The sequence below is a fragment of the Setaria viridis genome, chromosome 7 (genome assembly GCF_005286985.2).
Source record: "Setaria viridis chromosome 7, Setaria_viridis_v4.0, whole genome shotgun sequence".
Classification (NCBI taxonomy): Eukaryota; Viridiplantae; Streptophyta; class Magnoliopsida; order Poales; family Poaceae; genus Setaria; species Setaria viridis.
This window is the reverse complement of record NC_048269.2, coordinates 24037835-24056686: the sequence shown is the minus strand read 5'-3', so window position 1 is coordinate 24056686 and position 18852 is coordinate 24037835. Positions and strand designations below refer to the sequence as shown.

The 18852-nt window shown below is 47.9% G+C and overlaps 1 protein-coding gene across 1 annotated transcript; it reads right to left on the bottom strand.

Moving 5' to 3' along the window:
* Positions 1 to 11450: 11450 nt before the first annotated feature.
* On the bottom strand, positions 11451 to 13059 carry LOC117862790 (protein G1-like4). The gene is made up of 3 exons (XM_034746315.2): positions 12805 to 13059; positions 12608 to 12681; positions 11451 to 12205 (listed from the first exon to the last, which is right to left on the bottom strand). The coding sequence occupies exon 3, from the start codon at positions 12192 to 12194 to the stop codon at positions 11595 to 11597; it is 600 nt and encodes a 199-aa protein (XP_034602206.1). The 5' UTR covers positions 12195 to 12205; positions 12608 to 12681; positions 12805 to 13059; the 3' UTR covers positions 11451 to 11594.
* Between the last annotated feature and the right edge of the window lie 5793 nt (positions 13060 to 18852).

Genomic DNA, 18852 nt, shown 5'->3' with positions numbered 1-18852 from the left:
TTCGGAGTTAGGAAAGGATTGACGGGAACGGGTGACCGGCCGGGTCTGACCCTGACCCCAGTACTTGAAAGAACTACACCTGGTGGCACCTCCAGTACAATTCCGCTACCTGGTGCCGCGCTGCACCATACCAGTTTTGTCGTTCTATCCACCCAGCGGTTCACAGCACTACGCGGGAGCCTGCACGCTCGGTTCGTCCACATCCACCGCCCCCTGCCCCACCTCACGAAACCTCCGTCTGATGGGCAACCAAGACTTGAGCGGGAGACGAGCGCGATCCGGGGGCCAAGGGTGCGGGGGGTACGGCGGCAACCGGCGTCTCGGCGCGTGGCCAGTCCAGAGCGCGCTGGGAGCACAGGACCCTATATCTCTGTATGCATCCATCGCTCCATCTGCCGGCTGCCGCCCAAGATATATAGAGTCATAGACATGACATGACTCCGTGACGGGAAACGGCCGCGGGCGCACGGGTCGACGGGAAGCGCGCCCCCGGTGTCGCGGGGCCGCCGCGGCGGAAATGGTCGCCTCAATGGGCCATATGCTGGCTAGGCCGTTTAGCTAGGAGGAGGCCCTGTGACTGGACTCTGGCCTTCCAGGCCTGCCCACAGTTGGGCCAGTCTGTGCTTGATTACGCGCCCGCCTGATCCCATGCGCGCAGGGTTTTTTTTTTTTTTTTGGCCTTGCTAGATGCAATCCCCTGTACATGGTCCGGTCTCACCGGTTTTTTTTAAACCCAGCTCAAACCGTGAGAGGATCTGCCACGCGGTTTAGAAACCGGTGGGTTCCACGGGTTTCACGGTTTACTTGCTGCTACGGCCGTGGAAGGTGGCAGCGATATTGGTCGCGACGCGTGCGGACTGCCGAGACAAGGATCCTTGCGGGTGTTTACTTCGTTAATTCCCTAGACGGCACGCAACGGAGGTTAGCTTGCTTGCACGGCGGCTGCGAGCGCACAGCACGCGGAGGCGGCAAGCACACTGCACGCGAACGCACAGGTGAACCGGGCTGGTGATTGCATATATTAATTGAAGACTTAACCAACCCACAGATGGTCTCCAGAAGCGGTTAATGACGGGCTGGTTTCATCGGTTGGCCAGGTGGGAACCGCACCATGTACAGGGCTAAGTTCAAGCCTAGCATGAGTAGGCCAACTTATTGCTCAGTGTTTGGTTGCCTCTACAAAGTTAGCCTGTATTGGATTCTTTTTGTTTAGTTAGGTGGTTTGGCAGGAGTAAGTTCACCTAATTACTCTATGAGGTAATTTACTCCTCTGTCACCTTCCTTTGTGACTCCTCACTCCGGCGTCTCCAACAAAATCGTCACTCTCCTACCACCACGGAAAAATCCATCCCTCGGGACGCCGTTGGTAATGGGCGAGCTCACGAGCTGCCGATGGCCGTGGGGGCGAGCTCACGAGGCATTGCTGCTGCCGCTGATTTCTATACTGCTGAAAATTCAATTGGCCGGTAATTACTACACGCACACAGAAATCACAAGCAAGGGTTAAGCTATGACTACTTCGACTACGCCGTGACGCTCGCCAACGACAACCTCGACTACTCGTCTAAACTAGTTGAGGACGGACATCACACCATCGACAACTAGTCGAATTGAAGGACCTCATCTTCACAATCAAGTTACTCGACGAGAAGCAAGTTGCCGAGTTCCAATTCAAAGCAGAGTCGAGAAGCTTGAGAAAATAATTGGATCATGGGCAATTCCATCTGAATAAACCACGTGTCCCTGTCCAAGTTGAATCTGATAAGGCAACACCAAGGATCGCACCGATCAAGATTACAGTTCACGCGGCGACACCTACAATCGGCAAGCCGATGTGCCAACAACAACGTTGACTACCTCGACTACTCGTCTCGACTAGAAAACTAGTCGGGACAGACTTCACACCATTGACTACTTCGACCAATCGTCTCGACTAGAAAACTAGTCGAGGACGGTCTACTTTGACTACTCGTCTCGACTAGAAAACTAGTCGAGGATGGACTACTTCGACTACTCGTCTCGACTAGAAAAACTAGTCGAGGGCGGGTTCCACGTGATCAACAACTAGTCAAAATCGACTCCGACTAGTTGGCTTCATCAACAATTGACACGGCTTCGTCGACAATCGATTAAGTTAAGTCACTTTTGTAATTATTTTTCGGCTTGTTTTCCACATGCAAGGCAACGCGCCGACTACGTATATGTGTACGTGTCGCAACGGGAATTACCCTACAGAGCCACACTTTGCCAACTATTCCTGGGGCATGTTGACCGATAGCCACAGGCTTGGTACACCAAATTGCGGAGGCTACGACCACAGGTTTGGTGCACTGAGTTTTGGAGGCACCATCACAGGTTTGGTACATTAAATTTTGGAGGTAATAGCCACAGATTTGATGCACTAAATACTGGAGGCTCACAACGGTTATACCTTAAGGAGGCACAAATCTTATGCGCACAACACGTGCTCTACTCGTCGGAGGGCAGCAAACTCTTGCGCGCAACACACACTCTACTTGCTGGAGGGTAGCAAACTCTTGCGCGCAATCACACTCTCTTTTTGTTGCAACAATGACAACTCATTTTTGTCTTCTCTTAAGGTCACTAATCTTTTCGAGCAGAACACGCCTTAATTCGTGAAAACCTCGGATCATCTGTCATGCCTAAATGCTAGCACACATACACGAGACACACAGCTGTGCAAACGGCAGTGCCCGTACGCGTACAAGAGATAAAGATCTCGCCACGCAGTGGCTACGACTAAACAGAGACCGAGAGCCTAAACGTAACAGGCTAACTACTCGGGAGAAATATGGCCGAAACAAGAGCATGACACAAAACATTTATATTCAGCATTGAATAAACTTCAGTAGTTTTCAATATTCTACAAATATGCTACATAATGCATGCATCTCTTTTTACAGGTCAAGTTTCGACGATGACGCTATAGAACGCTCAGCGTACCTCCAAAGGCACAGCTAGTTCCCAAACTCGGGGGCTAAGCGCCAATTACTACTTGGAAATACTTCCAGTGGCTCTGCTAGTTCCCAAACTCGGGGGTTAAGCGCCAATTACTACTCGAAATATCTCCAATGGCTCAGCTAGCTTTCAAGCTCGGGGGCTAAGCGCCAATAACTACTCGACATGGCTTACACGGCTCACCTGGCACATAAGCTCGGGGGCTGGACGTCGCAAAATTACTCGGATGATGACTTGCGTGAAGATTGAAGATCCTTGAATTGATTATTCAATCATTTCAAGGCTTGGGGGTTGATAAGCTACACCCAACAGTTAATTTTTTTCAAGTTGAAAGAAGAAAATTCAAAGATTTTATTGATCCTCAGCCTGATTCTATGATTCAACCTAAGTCTCGGGGCTACTCCATATGGAGTGCGACTTTCGCCGCCCTCCATATATGAAGATTACAGAATCAAGACGATCAAAGACTTTGAGCACACCATAGCCTCATGGCAGCTTTGAGAAACTTTGAAGATTCAGCCAGACAAAGTACTCGAGGAGCACTAAAACTACTCGGTGAGGATCTGAAAAGTACTCAAAGACTGCTGCATTCGACTATGAAGCGCTCAGGGGCTTGTCGGGGATAGATCCTCGGTACCCGCAAGGAAGGAAGGAGACAGACTCCTACTAGGATTCCTCTGTAATTCTACTAGGACTCCTCCTTGTAACCGACTAGTAATCCCGCCCCCTGGAGTATATAAAGGAGGGCAGGGGTACCTAGAGGTTCAGCACCAAACAACACCCAAGCGTAGGGCGCAATATACAATACCCCAAATAGGACGTAGGGTATTACGCTACTCTGGTGGCCCGAACCTGTATAAATCCGTGTCTTGTGTCCTCACTTTTACCTTTAAGTTTCAGGCCCAGCGATTCCCCACTAACCAATCTATTAGCTCGGGTATCCCCTCGGTAGGTTGCTAGGTATAAAAATCCGACACCTACTCCGCCTACCGTGCGAGCGAGGACGCTGCCATGTGGATGAAGACGAATGGTGACAAGCAGAGGGCACGTGCCATATTGGGGGTTAGGGGATGCTTGGCTTTGCAAGTCTGGCTTGCTGGAGATGTGGATTTCTCGCGTTTATCTCTAACCTGGCTAGGAGATTGATTGGATCGATGAACATAACTAAAGAGTCTAACCACACAATTAAAAATGGATTGGTTGGTTCTGGGGGCTGGCTAGCCCTTAGCCAGACAACCAAAATCCATAGAGCAGGAATGGAGATAAGATGATGGAGATTATCATCAGGATTTAGGACTTCAAAAGGAGGGAGGGGTACTTTCAAAAACAAAGGAGCTAGGGGAGGGGGCCGAAGGGCGAGTGTGCATTTGGATTTGGCCTGGCGCACCGCTGTCCGCTGGTCGTTCCAGAGGCTGGGAGGGGGGGGGGGGAGGGCAGCTGGGCGGAGGGCCTTGCAGCCAACGAGACACTATGTCAGAAACGATTTGTGCTAGCACCTTTATTATTTAGTGCTGGCGGGCATAAATGCCACCCGCCAGCACAAGAAGTGGAATGGCTAGCACGTTAAAACCCATCACCACAAATTCATTTGTGTTGGTGGGTGACATAACCACCCGCCTGCACAAATGGACCATTTATGCTGGCGGGTGCTTATGTCACCCGTCAACACAAATGCATTTCAATTTATATTGATGGGGAGGGGCCAAAAGTTTCTAACTAGCTAAAAACTTAATTGTACATATTCCAATATATTTTTAACATGTATTAGACTATATATATGCAATTGTGTAGGAGTTTCAAAATTTTTAGAAGTGATTTGCAATTTTCTAACAATTATAACCATGTTTATTGAAATTAATTGATATTTGAACTATTTTTTTCACAAATAAGATTCAAAAATTGCATAAAAATTTTAGAGAAGTAGATGGGCAATACCACGCACCCTAACGAGGGGGGGGGTTGACATCTATGTATATGGCCAATATGGCTTGGAGTACAAAGAATATACCAAGTGTACAATGAAAGGATAAATACATCCTAATATACACATATACTTCCTAATAAAAATGACAATAATGAAATATATTCCATTTTAGCTCAAATCATGAAAGTACATGTGAAATTTCACAAGTTTGTTAATGTATTTATCACTTCTATTACAACTTTTGGTGGAAAAAAATTCTAATAATATGAAAATATGGTCTGAAAATTATATAAATTGGTAGGGAGTCATTTTGTGAGTCTACAACCTTGATATAAAAGTTTCAATATGTTTTACAAAAATTAGACTCTACATTATTCACAAATACATATTTCACTAACAATGTTTCATATAAGTCAAGTCACACCTTAAGCTTGTCAACTAACTTAGCAAAAACAAATATCATATATATCCTAATATAATTTTTACATGTATAATACTATATATATATTCTGTTGTAGAAGATTCAATAACTTTTAAACTAATTTAATTCTCTAAAAAATTAAAAAAAAAGAAAAATGTATTTAGATTTGTGTTGGTAGGTGATAATGTCACCCCTCACACATCACCTGCCAGCACAAAAGATAAAAAATTTTTATGGACACTGAGTGCGGAGCCAAAAAATTGGCGCGCTCGAGCAGAGGCACCAATCCCTTATCTTCTGTCTCCCTCTTATCACTTTGCTCATCTTTATCTCTTTCACCTGCTCTTCCGTCCTCACATTTCTCTCTCTCTCTTATCTCTAGCAGCTGCAGCAACGAGGGCGGCGGACGGCGGGAGCCATGACGGCTAGCGGGAGCGACGATCGAGCGGCCAGCCCGCGGGAGCTAGGGCCACGGTGACTGGCGCGGCCGGGCGGCAGTCGCGCAAGTGCCAGGGCAGGTCCAGCGCGGGGCAGATGTAGGCCGGAGGAGCCGCAGTGGCGCAGGCGTTGATGCTAGTGGAGCGCGCCGGCGGGGGCAGGTCCGCCGCGGGGCTGATGCAGGCGGCGAGGCAGCTGGTGCCGGCTGGAGCTGTCGGGGGCAGGGCTTGCGGGGCGGCCGTTGCTGGCGGCGCATTCGGCTGGCGGGTGCAGAACCCGGCGGGGTAGCCGTGGACAGGGCTGACGCGAGAGGCTGGCGGTGGCAGGGCCCGGCGGAGTAGCTGGTGGTGGCCGGCGCCTGCGGGGCAGCCATCGCTGGAGGCGCGTTTGGCCAGCGGGGCAGCCGTGGACAACGCGTTCGCCCCCCGGGGTGGCCTGCAGGCGGATGGTGGATGGAGTGGCTGACACGGGCGGTGGCCGGGCAGCGGCACGTCCTCTACAGCCAGCTTTTTGTTTATTTCCTAAAAATATTTTCGCTGGCGGACTTTCTAAGCACCCGCCAGCTCAAATCGTGATTGTGTTGGCGGGTAGACGTCCGCCAGTAAAGATGACCATTTGTGCTAGCAGTGAATTGCTGGCGGGTACAGAGATGGGTTTTGACCATCCCGCCACCACGAACGTTTTTGTGGCGTAGTGAGAAGTGCCGACTAGGAGAACCAGCGCCACCACCGCGCGTCCGTTTGTGTTCGTCGGCACGCGTGCGCTCAGGCTCAGCTGAGCCCCCCGTTCTTCATCTGAGCCGGCCGGAGCTAGAGCCGCCGCGATGACGACGGGGCTGCTGCACGTGGGTCCTCGGCAACACAACCACCGGGGATCGGAGCACTGGCTCCGGCTCCGCTGGGCCGTCGTCGTCTCGTCCCCGAGCGCCGACACAGAGTACCACGACCCACGCGCGACGGTGACCCGCCCGGGGCCCCGCCCCCCGCCCGACCGATCGAGTCAAATGCGCAGCACCCCGTCAAGCCCCCAGCAGCCTGCTGCCTGCGCCGGTGGGGGATCGATCAGCCCGCCCGGTCCGGCCGCAGCTAGCCTGCAGGATGGTAGGATGCGGCCGCCCACAGCGGACTGCCTGCCCCGCCCACGCGCACAGCGACCGCCGCAGAACAGGACGCGCGCGGCGCGCGGGAGGCAGGGAGTAAAAATCACCAGGCGTCGCGAGATCGTCCTGATGCCAACTTGCATTGTCCGGTCCGGCCCCATGGACAAGGGAGCTGCGCTAGCTCATTTGGAAGGATGCTACCAGATTGATCATTGATCCAGATGTGTTCATGGTTAGCTTCGACAAATCGGTGATCTCTTTGTTATGGAGTACTGGCCGGAGTAGCATACTAATGAGCAATGAGGGTAAGGATTATTGGAACGCACCAATAAGCACGTGTGACATGTGTGTTCCGACCACAGCGAGCTAGCCGCTGGCTCTCTGGCTGCAGTGTGTGCACTGCTGACACTCTCGAAGCCCGCGCGCGTCCTAACTTTGACCCTTCGTACCAGCTCCACGTCACTACAGTGTAGTAATATATGTCAGTGACTTAGTGTGTGAAGCGATTCGTCACAGAAATTGTATGGCTACGGTCTTGCTTAACCCTCTGGATCGGACCTTGCGTGCGTGTACGTGTGAAGCATCAGGTTTTGTCATGCACTCACATGGGTGCCCATCGCACCGGATTTACTGATTCCGTTGTTGCCGGCAGAATCTAAGGTTGGATTCACTAGTTAGTTGTAACTCCCGTATTACCATGTATTCCATCCGGTCCAAATTATAGATCGTTTTAATTTTTCTACGTTTATAATTATTATTATGCATCTAAATATAGTGTATGTCTAGTTGCATATAATATCTATGAATCTAAAAATATTAAAATGACCTGTAATTTAAAACGGAGGGAGTAGTACTCGCCATACTCTACGATGCCATCTCTCCCTCTCTCTCTGTCTTTGCCGACCAATGTAGGGGCTCCTTGTTTGGCATTTCATGTTACCGCCCAGCGCTAGCTCTGCCGCGACAATGGCGCTGTCATTATCAAGAAATTCAGAGGCTGCGACAGTTCCCTCGGAAAAGCAGTCGTGCCATTGGCAGAGGTAAGCAAGGTACACGAAGGGCGACTCCATATATGTTATTGATAAACTGATAGCTCAATCTCTTGGACTACTCATTAGTGCTCTTTTCTATCAGATCAACATCCGACCTTTTCCGGCCCCCTCCTATTGTTGCCTTATCAAAACGTGTGCTCTGTGCATCAGTCTCTAATTCCCAACTTATACCTTGCGCGTCTCTGTGATCTTCCTGACGCTTGCGAAATGCCAACTGGTCAGGCACATGCAATTGCATCATCGCTAATAACAGTTTATGAATAATGGACATTTGCTTGCTATTTTGTGTGACAAACGTATGTGATCCATTCAAGGCACATCAATATATAACACACTCACTGCAGGGGAAAGCGCCTTCAGTACTGGTTCCTAACTCCCATTTGGTACCGGTTGTGCAACCGGTATTGCTACTTCGGTACTAAAGGGAGGCCTTTAGTACCGGGTTAAATAACCGGTACTAAAGGGTATTAAAAAATAAAAAAATCCACCAATTGCCCAAGCCGCACCCCGCCGCCGTCTGCCGCTCCTTGCCCCATGCCCTCCTGCCGGAGCTCCGCCGCCGCGCCCTCCTGTAGGAGCTCCGCTGCTCCTTGCCCTGCCGCTGCTACTTGCTCCGCCACGTCTGCCAACGCTCCGCCGCCGCACCCTCCCGTCGCAGCTCCGCTGCTGCTCCTTGCTCCGCCACGCCTGTCGATGCTCCGCCGCCGCGCCCTCTCTCCGGAGCTCCTCCACTCCTTGCCCCACCACTGCTCCTTGCTCTGCCACGCCCTACCGATGCTCCACCGCCTCGCCGTGCCCTCCCTTCTTGCCTCTACCACTCCTCGCCCAGCCGCCGCTTCTCACCGGCGTCGCAGTGAGGGGTGCGTGGAGGGGAGAGGGGAGGGGCAGCCGTGAGGGGAGGGAGGGGCGCGCCTGGAAGAATGGGAGGAAGGGAGAAAGGAGAGGAGGGAAGAATGGGAGGAAGGGAGAAGGGAGAAGGGAGGGGTGAGGCCACCGTGAGGGAGAAGGGAGAGAGGAGCGTCATTCGGGAGAGAGAGAGGGACCTCGTCGGGGACTAGACGTTAGGTCCGATACTAATGCTCAGGCTAAAATGCAACGGTATTGAGCCTCAGGACGAATGCTAGTGACTGTTGCACACTTCGAATTAGCCAAGCAGGAATTAAAATAGTGGAGATGCAATCAGTTATAAAGTTTTCTCCAAGATTAGATTAAAAACAGAAACTAACTAATGAAATTTATGAGACCTCGAATATAATTGTTCGAAACATAGACAACTGAAAAATATTCATGAATTGCTAACTAACACAGAATTGCAATTTTACAGCAAAAGCGTGAGAGTATATGTACTAGCCAGCAGCATATATCTGTTGCTTTATTAAGCAAGTTAAGATATAGACGGGCACTTTTATTTTGCGCACGATGTTATATACATAATGGCATAGGATATGTATAGTGATGAGTTTGGACCTTGAGTGCAACAATTTTAATAACGAATTTAGGGACATGAAACTGTAGATTAATAGTTCCATGAGCTAGGTGACACCCCATAGAAGTTTAAGGATTGTTGGTGTCAAAGGGGATATAAAAAATAAAGACAAGGATATAGCAGCCAAAATGTTGCTCATTAATAATGATAAGTGCTCCAACATATATATGCCATTACTAACCTAAGACGGTAAGCTTATTATTCATCAGTTCATGACAAAATTGCTTATGAGAAATCCAAGAAAATTGTCCAATTCTTTCGAAGATTTAAATCAAAATTGTATAATAATCCCTTCGGTTAATTAGAAACTCAAGTGATGCATGCCTGGTGCTGACATGGTAACTAAGTAATGATGTATCATAATGTAATGAAAATATGTCTCAATGTGATTCAAAACGTTTATGATGTTATCCATAAGCAAAGTTTAAAAGTTTTACCCCATGCATTTGAACAATTAAATACTTTTAAAGGGAGGAATAATAGATAGTACATGCATATTTGGAAAATCGGCTCGACAATGAGGGCATATATAGCTACATTTCACTCCTTCCTATCTACTCCTATGTCTCTTCTTTTATTTTGATAAGTACTGAAAAGATGTTGATCAAGGTATGGGTTAGTTAATCAATTAATGTGCTTAATTCTAACAGAAATTTGAAATGGGAAACAACTATAAGTGAAAATTACAATGAATATGAATCACAAATGCCATATGAATGTGCGGATTATTTCTCCATTATTGGATGAAGCACATGAAACTGCTTGGCTTAAAACATAAATAGTTAAAATACCCTGTACCACCGGATGCTGACACATTCTCATATGCAAACATAAGCTATAGTTAGATAGTTTTTTGCACTCACTGTTATTACTTCTGTGTTTGATCATGGACTCATGGTACATGTCAACATATGCAAGAAATGGCAATTAGTTATGTAAGAAGTAAGCTTTGCAGCTAGGAAGAAAACTTCCATGTATATCAGCAAAAGACACCACTGAGGAAAAAAAGCATTTAATGTTGTATGTAATATATTAACCTATATGTTCGAACAATGTTTTGCTTGATAAGAATGTTTTATTTCGACACATGTGCATAACATAACTGGCAAGGAATTGTATTCGTTGGTTTTTATTTTGGTTCCTAAGTAATGAAAAGTTGAAACTATCCAGAACTATGTTGTAGAATATTTGTCCCCAAATGCCATAACTGTGGGTGCACAATGATCTCAGAGACAAGTAGTCAATAGCAACTAAGAACATATACTAGCTAGATCACCAAGGGAAACCTAGAAAGGAAGTATGACCATGTGTTCCTATGCAGCTTCAAGTGCCACTAGAACATCAAATAGCAGAGCTAGCCCCCACGATGGGACGAGACTATTCAGAAACCCATGGGAAAAGATCGATCGTAAAACAAAGGACAGCAAGTTGTAAGAGAAGAATAGCTCCAATTGGCACATGCATCCAGTAGTAGTACTCGCAAGAATGCACACATCCGAGGCGAGCCACAGCAAGAGCATCAATAGCGAGTAGTACATGCTTGTCCGATGCTCCTATTATTTGGTGCGTGGCACTGTGCCGCGCTCTCGCCGTGCAGGCAGCTGGGGCATGCACCATTCACATCGATCTCACTACCCAAGCACACTGCATCCCAGTACCATAAAAAGGAAACGAAACAGGAATCAAAACAAGAAACAAGAGATGCTCGCTGGTGATGGCCAGAACCGAATTGACACATGCATGCGTACTGTAGATGGAGGAGGCTTTTAAATCTTCCACAAACAGCAAGAGAGATCTCCGTATATGTATCTCCCTGTCCCTAGCTAGGCCTCAAATAAAAAGGACATACTGCTCTTGTTCAAAGTACAGCAAACACTTGCTCACTCCTACAAGCAAATAAATAGATTCGACGAACACCAAATAGCTCTAAAGCCAATGGAAACACACAAGGCAACAATGCAGTACACACGCAGCACCCACTACTGGTGCTAGCTTCTTCCCACGGTAGAGTGCACGGATCAGCGGCATCAAGCATCAGCCACTGCCATGCACACGCATGCATGCATTCATATGCGAATCGAATGATACATAAAATATATATGCTCAAGCTCAATCTGGCATACCGGCCAAATAGGAGAGCGTGCAGTAGGACGAGCCGTCGTCGGCCGATCAGATCGATCGATCGACGAGCTCGATCAGCAGGCGGCGCCGGCGGGCGGGGGTGGCGGCGGCTGGTGGGGGTGGCCGTGGAGGCCGCTGCCGTCGCCCGGCAGCTGCTGCGGCTTCTTGCGCTTCTTCTTCTCGTAGCTGACGCCGCGGGCGCGGGCCTGGTGCTCGCGGACCTCGCGGAGGTAGAGGCGGACGGCGCGCGCGGCGAAGGGGTTGGACTCCGGGCGGCCGCCGTTCTCCTCGAAGGCGGCGCGGAGGCGGCCGACGAGGGCGTCGAGGCTGCCCCAGGCCTGGCGGAGTGGGCAGGGGCACGGCGCCGGCGGGTTCGGGTGGCCGAAGAAGGGGCACGCCGCGCCGTGCACCTTGGTCTTGCCGAACTGGTCCAGGTAGCGGAGGAACTCGAGGACGTGGGCGCCGCTGCACTGCGCCAGGCTCAGCGGCGGCCGGTGGTTCCGCAGGTACTGCCCGAACGTGTTCCAGTCGCGCCGCTTCTGCGCCTCGTACCGGCTCGGCGACTGCGGCGTCATCGAGCCAACGGACGGCGACGCGCCGCCGCTGCTCGACCCCATGCCGCCGCCGCTGCCCCCTCCCGACGAGGGGCTGTCGGGGTTCGACGACATGTCCATGGATCAGCTAGCTAGGAGGAAGAAGTAGAAAGAAAACAGTAGTGTGACTGAGAGCTGAAATGATTTCCTCTCTAGTTAAATCCAGTAGGGTTCTCCCTCTTACTGTCCCTCGCTTAATGAAATGACCATTTGCAGATCAATATAATACTATATTGGCCGGTAAAGAAATACTCGATCCATAATCTCGTAAGCATGATGAGTTCAATGATGACTGCTTGTGTCATTGTGTGCACATGAGCATTATTGTAGCACAAAGTTGGGATTGGAGGGATCTGTTTGGGAGTTGGTGCTCATCGGAAGTTTGAAGTAGATGCACATGTATTTGAGATGACTAGAACAGATACATGTCTCTCTCATCTGAGTGTGAAAAAATCTTCATCGAAAAAAGAATAAAGAAAGGAACAGGCAGTTACCTTGGGTTGAGTTGGCAGCTGAGCTTGGTTCGTTCTCACAGGTGTGCGATTTGGAGGCTGGCTTCTTGAGTCTGCTGCACAAGATCCATGGAATTGAAGCATCAGAGAAGCAATGATCACATAAGCAAGAAGATAGGGCTAAGGATTACGAAGCATTGGAGTATAGCTGTTGGTTGATCTCATCTGTTGCTTCTTACTCTTTCGCAGTGGTGGTGGCCGTAGAAACAGTTGCTGCTGCTGGTTCACTCATAGGCCCATCATCTGGTGATGGGGGATCTGCAGGGAGAGCACCAGCTTCATCATCTGTTTGAAGGTGTGAGGAATTGCATGCTGCTGCTTCTATTTTTAGGGGGAGCGCAGGGGCTGGTGGGGGGTGGTGTTTGGCCTAAAAAGGAGAGATGTGAAGTGACTGAGACATGGAATGCACAGTGGTGACTCGGCTTGGGCTTTTCTAAGTGAAGGGTGGAAAAAAAGGACACTGGGCGAGAGGCGTGAAAGGTGACGTGACAAAAGCAATATTTTCTAAGTGGTGGGGGTGTACGGCCTTGTAGAGGCTGTCGTCGTTTCAGCGCACGGGAGTTGATGTGGTGATTAGCGGCCCCTACCGATTGCTTTCACAGGTGCGATATGGTGATCTAATTATAGCAGCTTAGCTCGCATCTCAGATATAAAGTGATGCAGAGGTTCGATGGCGCAATTTCAAAACTCGAACTTAAAGTTCAACCAAGAATGTGAACATGATTTGGTCTATTAGGCACAAAAATTAAGCTCTTGCCATACTTTTCTTTAATTTGTTTTAGAGAAAGGGTATTCTTATTTAATCACCACCGCGGAGCACGTCTCATACGTGCTGGTGCAATACGCACCGATACAGAAACCAACTGGCACGTATAATAATTAAACGTGCCCGAAACGTTTACATCACTGGTACGTTTAATTAATCATATCAGTCGTACTTTTTACCGGCACATTTATTCTTCGTATCCTAGCCAGCTTGAATATAAACGTACCGGTGTGAATTTCAACCGAGCGGTGTGAATTTGGAATGATTAAGTTATGAATTTCAACCGTTCTGCCGCATTCGAGAGCGCGTTCTCTGCCTTCTGGGAAGGTGTGCGGCGTGAATTAGAGAAAGGAAGTTGACGAAGTGCTTCATGTTCCACTCCAAGTTGAAGCGCTTCATCTTCGGCTCCAAGTATCGGTGCCATCTCTGTATACACACAATACCGATGAAGCATACTATTAACTCGACTGCTATTGGTTCTTTCTGGAGAGAGAAATTTTCTCAAAACCTTCATTCAAATAAAAATTTTGAATTATGAGAACTCTTCATGTACTCAAGCTCAAGCATAGACTTTCTGACTTCCACGAAGAGTTGATATTTCCTTCCTAACATCAGTAATTGAACCATTGAGCCAGGAAGTTATTAAACCTCTACTCTTCTGAACTTTCATATTTGTATGCGTTTGATCGGGAAATATATTCAAGTACTCAATTTGATCTTCTCGTAGATCCAAAACCTACTTGTAACCTCTGTTTTCAAATACTCGACACTTTTTGACCACTTGATTTGTTTCAAAATAATTGGCACTTATCAGAATATTATAGAGATGTTCTCGAAATACTTACAGATAATTTTATGAAGATATTTTGGTCATTTTATTCTTAAAAAGTGGAGTTCTTGGTAATTGTGTTTTGGTCAAGGTTGCCACGTATTTAGAAACGGAGGCCAGTACTTTCCTCTTATTGCCACATATGCTAGCTAGACCTTAGCACACATATACGCGTGAGATCTTGTGTTACAGGAATATCGTCGTTGATTATTAATTAGAGCTCCACTGTAATATACACATACGGGCACAAGCTAGGCACGCCACAATAATCTGCTGCATCCAACATAAATTAAAGATCCAAGTAAATATTTTTCGCTATTGTCAACTCCAAGATGACGGCATGGCTACTAAACAAACACAAAACGTAACGGGAGAAATGCCTATTTTATCTACAGGATGATTTGATCGCCTGACTGATGTGCTAGTATTCGGTGCAGTACTCTAACGGTACTATCAATGACCAAAACCATAGGAGTTGGCCTCCTTTCCATGAAGAAAATAATTTATTAGAGGCCAACACCTTGTGACTTTGTGAGTTTCGAAGTTGGAGTACCTTCAAAGTTTTCCCAGCCGCAGGAGAAAATTTTCTTCTGCCCCGGTTACAGGGTGTGTGCCTATATTTTCTCAAATGTGTTTTTTAATGGTACGGTATATATGTCTGCGGACGTTGGAAAACTAACAAAAATACAGCTTTGTAGTAAACTGTAGTGGTACCTCATCATCCTGATTTGCAGTCAACATGTTGCTAGTGGAAAGAGCTGAGCTATCCTAGCGAGCATCAATGCTTAATTGCTTATATTATGAGGTGAGAGTCAAACTCTATTAGTTCGGTGACAACTAAATCTAACTTTTTCTAAACATTATATATAAGAACGGAGAGTATATCTTGTAGAAGTTTACTTTAGAAAAGGTCTCTAGCGCTTTACTTCATTTGGAAATAAAACAACAATATCCCTCTTAAATGAATAGGCAGTACTCCTGACAATGTTTCGAAAAAAAATAAAGGGCGTTGCTACCGCCCGGACGTTCGATGGGAAAACTTCCCATCGGACGCTCCGTTGGTCCATCGCAACATCAAAAAATAATATCTACAGCGTAGAAAATAAACATTTGCAACATAGAAAATCACCGTTTGCAACATCAAAAAATATGTTGAAAAAATTTATTAGCTATATGTTGATAATGAGGAAAAAAACCTGCCGCAACATCTGTATCGTGTTGCATGGAACATTCAAATCTCTCATTGAATGTGCAACATCCAGATAAAACACTTGCAACATGTGCGTGAAACATATGCAACATCGCAACATCTAGATCTACTTTGCAACATCCACATGAAACACTTGCAACATTTTTCTGAAACATCTGAAACACTTGAAACATATGCTTGCAACATGCAGCAAACCCTAGTAAGAGGAGCACTGCACAGCAGAATCCGACGTTAGGAAACGGTGGAGGAGGAGGAGGATAGTGGCGGCCGGCACGGCTCGCCCCCTGGCCGCGGGGGAGTGACGGCCTGCACCACCGGCACTCGAGTGGCGCCTGGCGCCCTTCGTAGTGGAGCTCCTCCGGCGGCCGGCGCAGCTCGCCCTTGGCTGTGGGTGAGCGGTGGCCGGCACGGCTCCTCCGGCGGAGCAGCTCCCCAGTGGCCATGCTCCTCCCCGGTGGAGCTCCTCCCCCATCCGTGGCCTGCATCTAGGGTAGAGCTCGGGTCACGCGGGAACATCGGCGCGCCCAGCGATGCCGTGGGCCAGCGGTGGCTCGCCATCTTTGCCTTCCAAGCCGTCCTCTCGGCGCTCCACCTCGTGGTATCCCTGCGCGGCGGCCGCCTCCCACTCCTGGCCTATGCAGCCGCGGGCCTCCTCGCGCTAGCCCTCCTCCTCACCGCGCGAGGGACCGGCATCGGGGGCGCGGCAGCTCGCACGGCTCACTCGTGGCCACAGGGAGCGGCAGCCTGCGCGGCTCGCCCCTGGCTACGGGAAGCGGCAGCCCGCGCCCGGCACCCTTCCCCGTCGCAAGAGCAGCAGCCGGCGCCAAGCCCCTAGCTCCTGGCCTGCCACCACGACTTCGCTGCTTGCTGCTCTTGGGGCAGAGCGGTAGGCCATGGATAGTTGCGCCTAGCCAAGGAGCCGGTGGGCCGAACGGGTAAGGAGAGAAAGAACAGGAAGAAAAATAGCGGCTGCAAAAATCAACGCGAGAAGCTACTAGTCGGCAGGTTGAGTGGTGGGATCCTCCATCCGATTTATTTACCAGGCAACGAACACCCTGAGGTTAGCATTTACTAAAAATAAAACAACAATGAGTTCTCAAAGAAATTCTTGCTTATGTTTAAATAGATGCCATGCATCGGTTAGCTCAGTACTCCTATATTGTATTTTATAAGTTGAACATATATAGTGGCAATAGTTTCTTGAAGTGACCCGCACGAAAGAGGCATTACTGAAACACAGCTAGGCAGGAATCTTGCTAGGCCCCGGCAAGTTAAGTGCTATGACAATAGCAACGCAATCAAGAAACAGTTGCACATCGGGAAAAGAGTTAGCAACTTGAGAGCAAGGGCATGCTTCATTATTGGTGCCATGCCCCTAGCTAGGGCCAAGCCCATGTGGAACTTTAACCAAAATTTTCGAAGAAATTGACGAGAGTTGATCCCAGGATCTCCTTGGGTTTCACGTTCGAACTATTTCAAATACAAATAGTACTCATCATAGTACAAACATTAGAGCACTGGTTCACGGTTAAAATAATGGAGAGACGATGTATATCACACTGGTGCTATCTCATCAATTATTGTGGTCCCCTACATTGTAATGCACAAGGCTATATAGTTATTTTAAAAAAAAGAAGTCTATATAGTTAAAGCCAAAAGAATAATAATTCACAGGACATACAATAATAATTTAGACTCAAGAATAGCCATAGGTGGAGTTTGAATATTATGTAAGAGAGAACTTGGATTACATTGATCTAATTTTCTTGTTAATGCAAATATCACTCACAAATACTGGTAGATTAGCGGGCTGGGTCAGAGGCTTTAAACATTTTATATCCTGTTTTGTCATAGTTTTCTGAAAACAGTGGCAACAAAAAGCCATATAGTTTGTTTTCTAAAAAATATATCTGTTTTCTTATGTTTGGAAATAGCTCTTGGAGCTGTAGGTGGTTCCAAGGGTTTGGTTGTTCGTTCGCCCATTAATACAGAACATTGTGATAGGCAAGGCTTGGTGTGCCTATTGTGACACAATATGTTTTTAATTAATTCAAAATCAGTTTGATTTCAATTGCTGCTTCGTCAAGTTTTAGTGATTCATTAATTGAACACAAGGTAGCTACGCAAAACATTTATGCGGCCATCGCGAGATGTCACTCTTGGTGAAAGGACGTGATGAATAAATGTAAGGACCATGGTCCCATTAGGTCATTGTTTGTGATTTTGGTGATTGAGTGACAACATAATTATTAGGACTAATGGCTTTTATAATATGTACCTTGTAGGTTTTATAGTCCTAGGAATGCAACAATGTCTAAATGATGGTATTCTTGATATCCAAATTATGGTATTCAAGTATCCAAGACATGGTATCTAGGATATTATTTTATGGTATTCAAGCATCCAAATAAGTTTAGAGCATCCAAATGACGGTATTTTTAGTGCTCAAATGGCGGTATTCAACTTAGAAAATTTAGTACCACTGGATGAACCGATGGTCCGTCGGAGCAACCATCAGAGCAAGCGTTGGAGCAATTGGTACAACTGAGAAATCAACTTGAGTTCCAGGAAGCACCGAATGATTTGACGGCATGATTTTTACCAGCGTCGGAGCAATTCGTAGAGCAGAGAGAAAAAGACTTATAGTACCGGATGATTCGATGCCTTGTGGAGGTGACCGTGGGACAAAACATATTTAATTTGAAATCGTCCAGAGAGCTTTCGGGTAAAACTCCTTCAGCACTGGACATTCCGATGGTGCATCGGATGAAGCGTCGAACAAAGCGTTGGAGGAATTTGGGCAGGGTCCAACAGCTATTTGCTATAGATTAAGATTTTAAGTTATTTCGAGCACCGATTCTTTACCATGAAGGTTGAAGAGAGCCCATATTGACAAGAACATTCCACAGTCACAGTACCGCTAGCTCACATTATCTCATCCCAAACAAAGGGCATGGCGGCATCGGATACAAATGGAGACCTATGATTAGCGCTCACGCGTCTTCCCAGGCGATCTACAGCGTTCGGTCTCCACAACTCTAGAAGCGAAAAGCTACCACGTAGAGATTCGAGAACATGACATGATGGGAGGCCTCTAGCCTGTAATATAAGTGTTTCTAGGAGGGCCCTGCTTCTTCTTGACGTTTAGAAAGACGGCCAATCAGGCAATCAGGCAATGGCAATGACTTGGTGATTACTCGGTGATGGCCACCTGTCTGCGTGCTTGCGTTTGGGGACCGGGCGGGAGGCAGCGATGAACTGGAGCTGGAGGTTCCCTTCCCTTTCGCCAATGGAAGCAGCGCCGTCGTCTCGTCTGCACGCACGTACGCACGGGCCTTGAGCCCTTGACTCACGTTGTCATCAGTCGCAGGCAGATCGGACGACGTCAATCTCTTGAGCGCGCCTTTACTTCAGTGCTGTCT

Bases quoted from the DNA above. Each gene is read 5' to 3' on its own strand.
- LOC117862790 (XM_034746315.2), bottom strand. From the start codon at position 12,194: ATGGACATGTCGTCGAACCCCGACAGCCCCTCGTCGGGAGGGGGCAGC.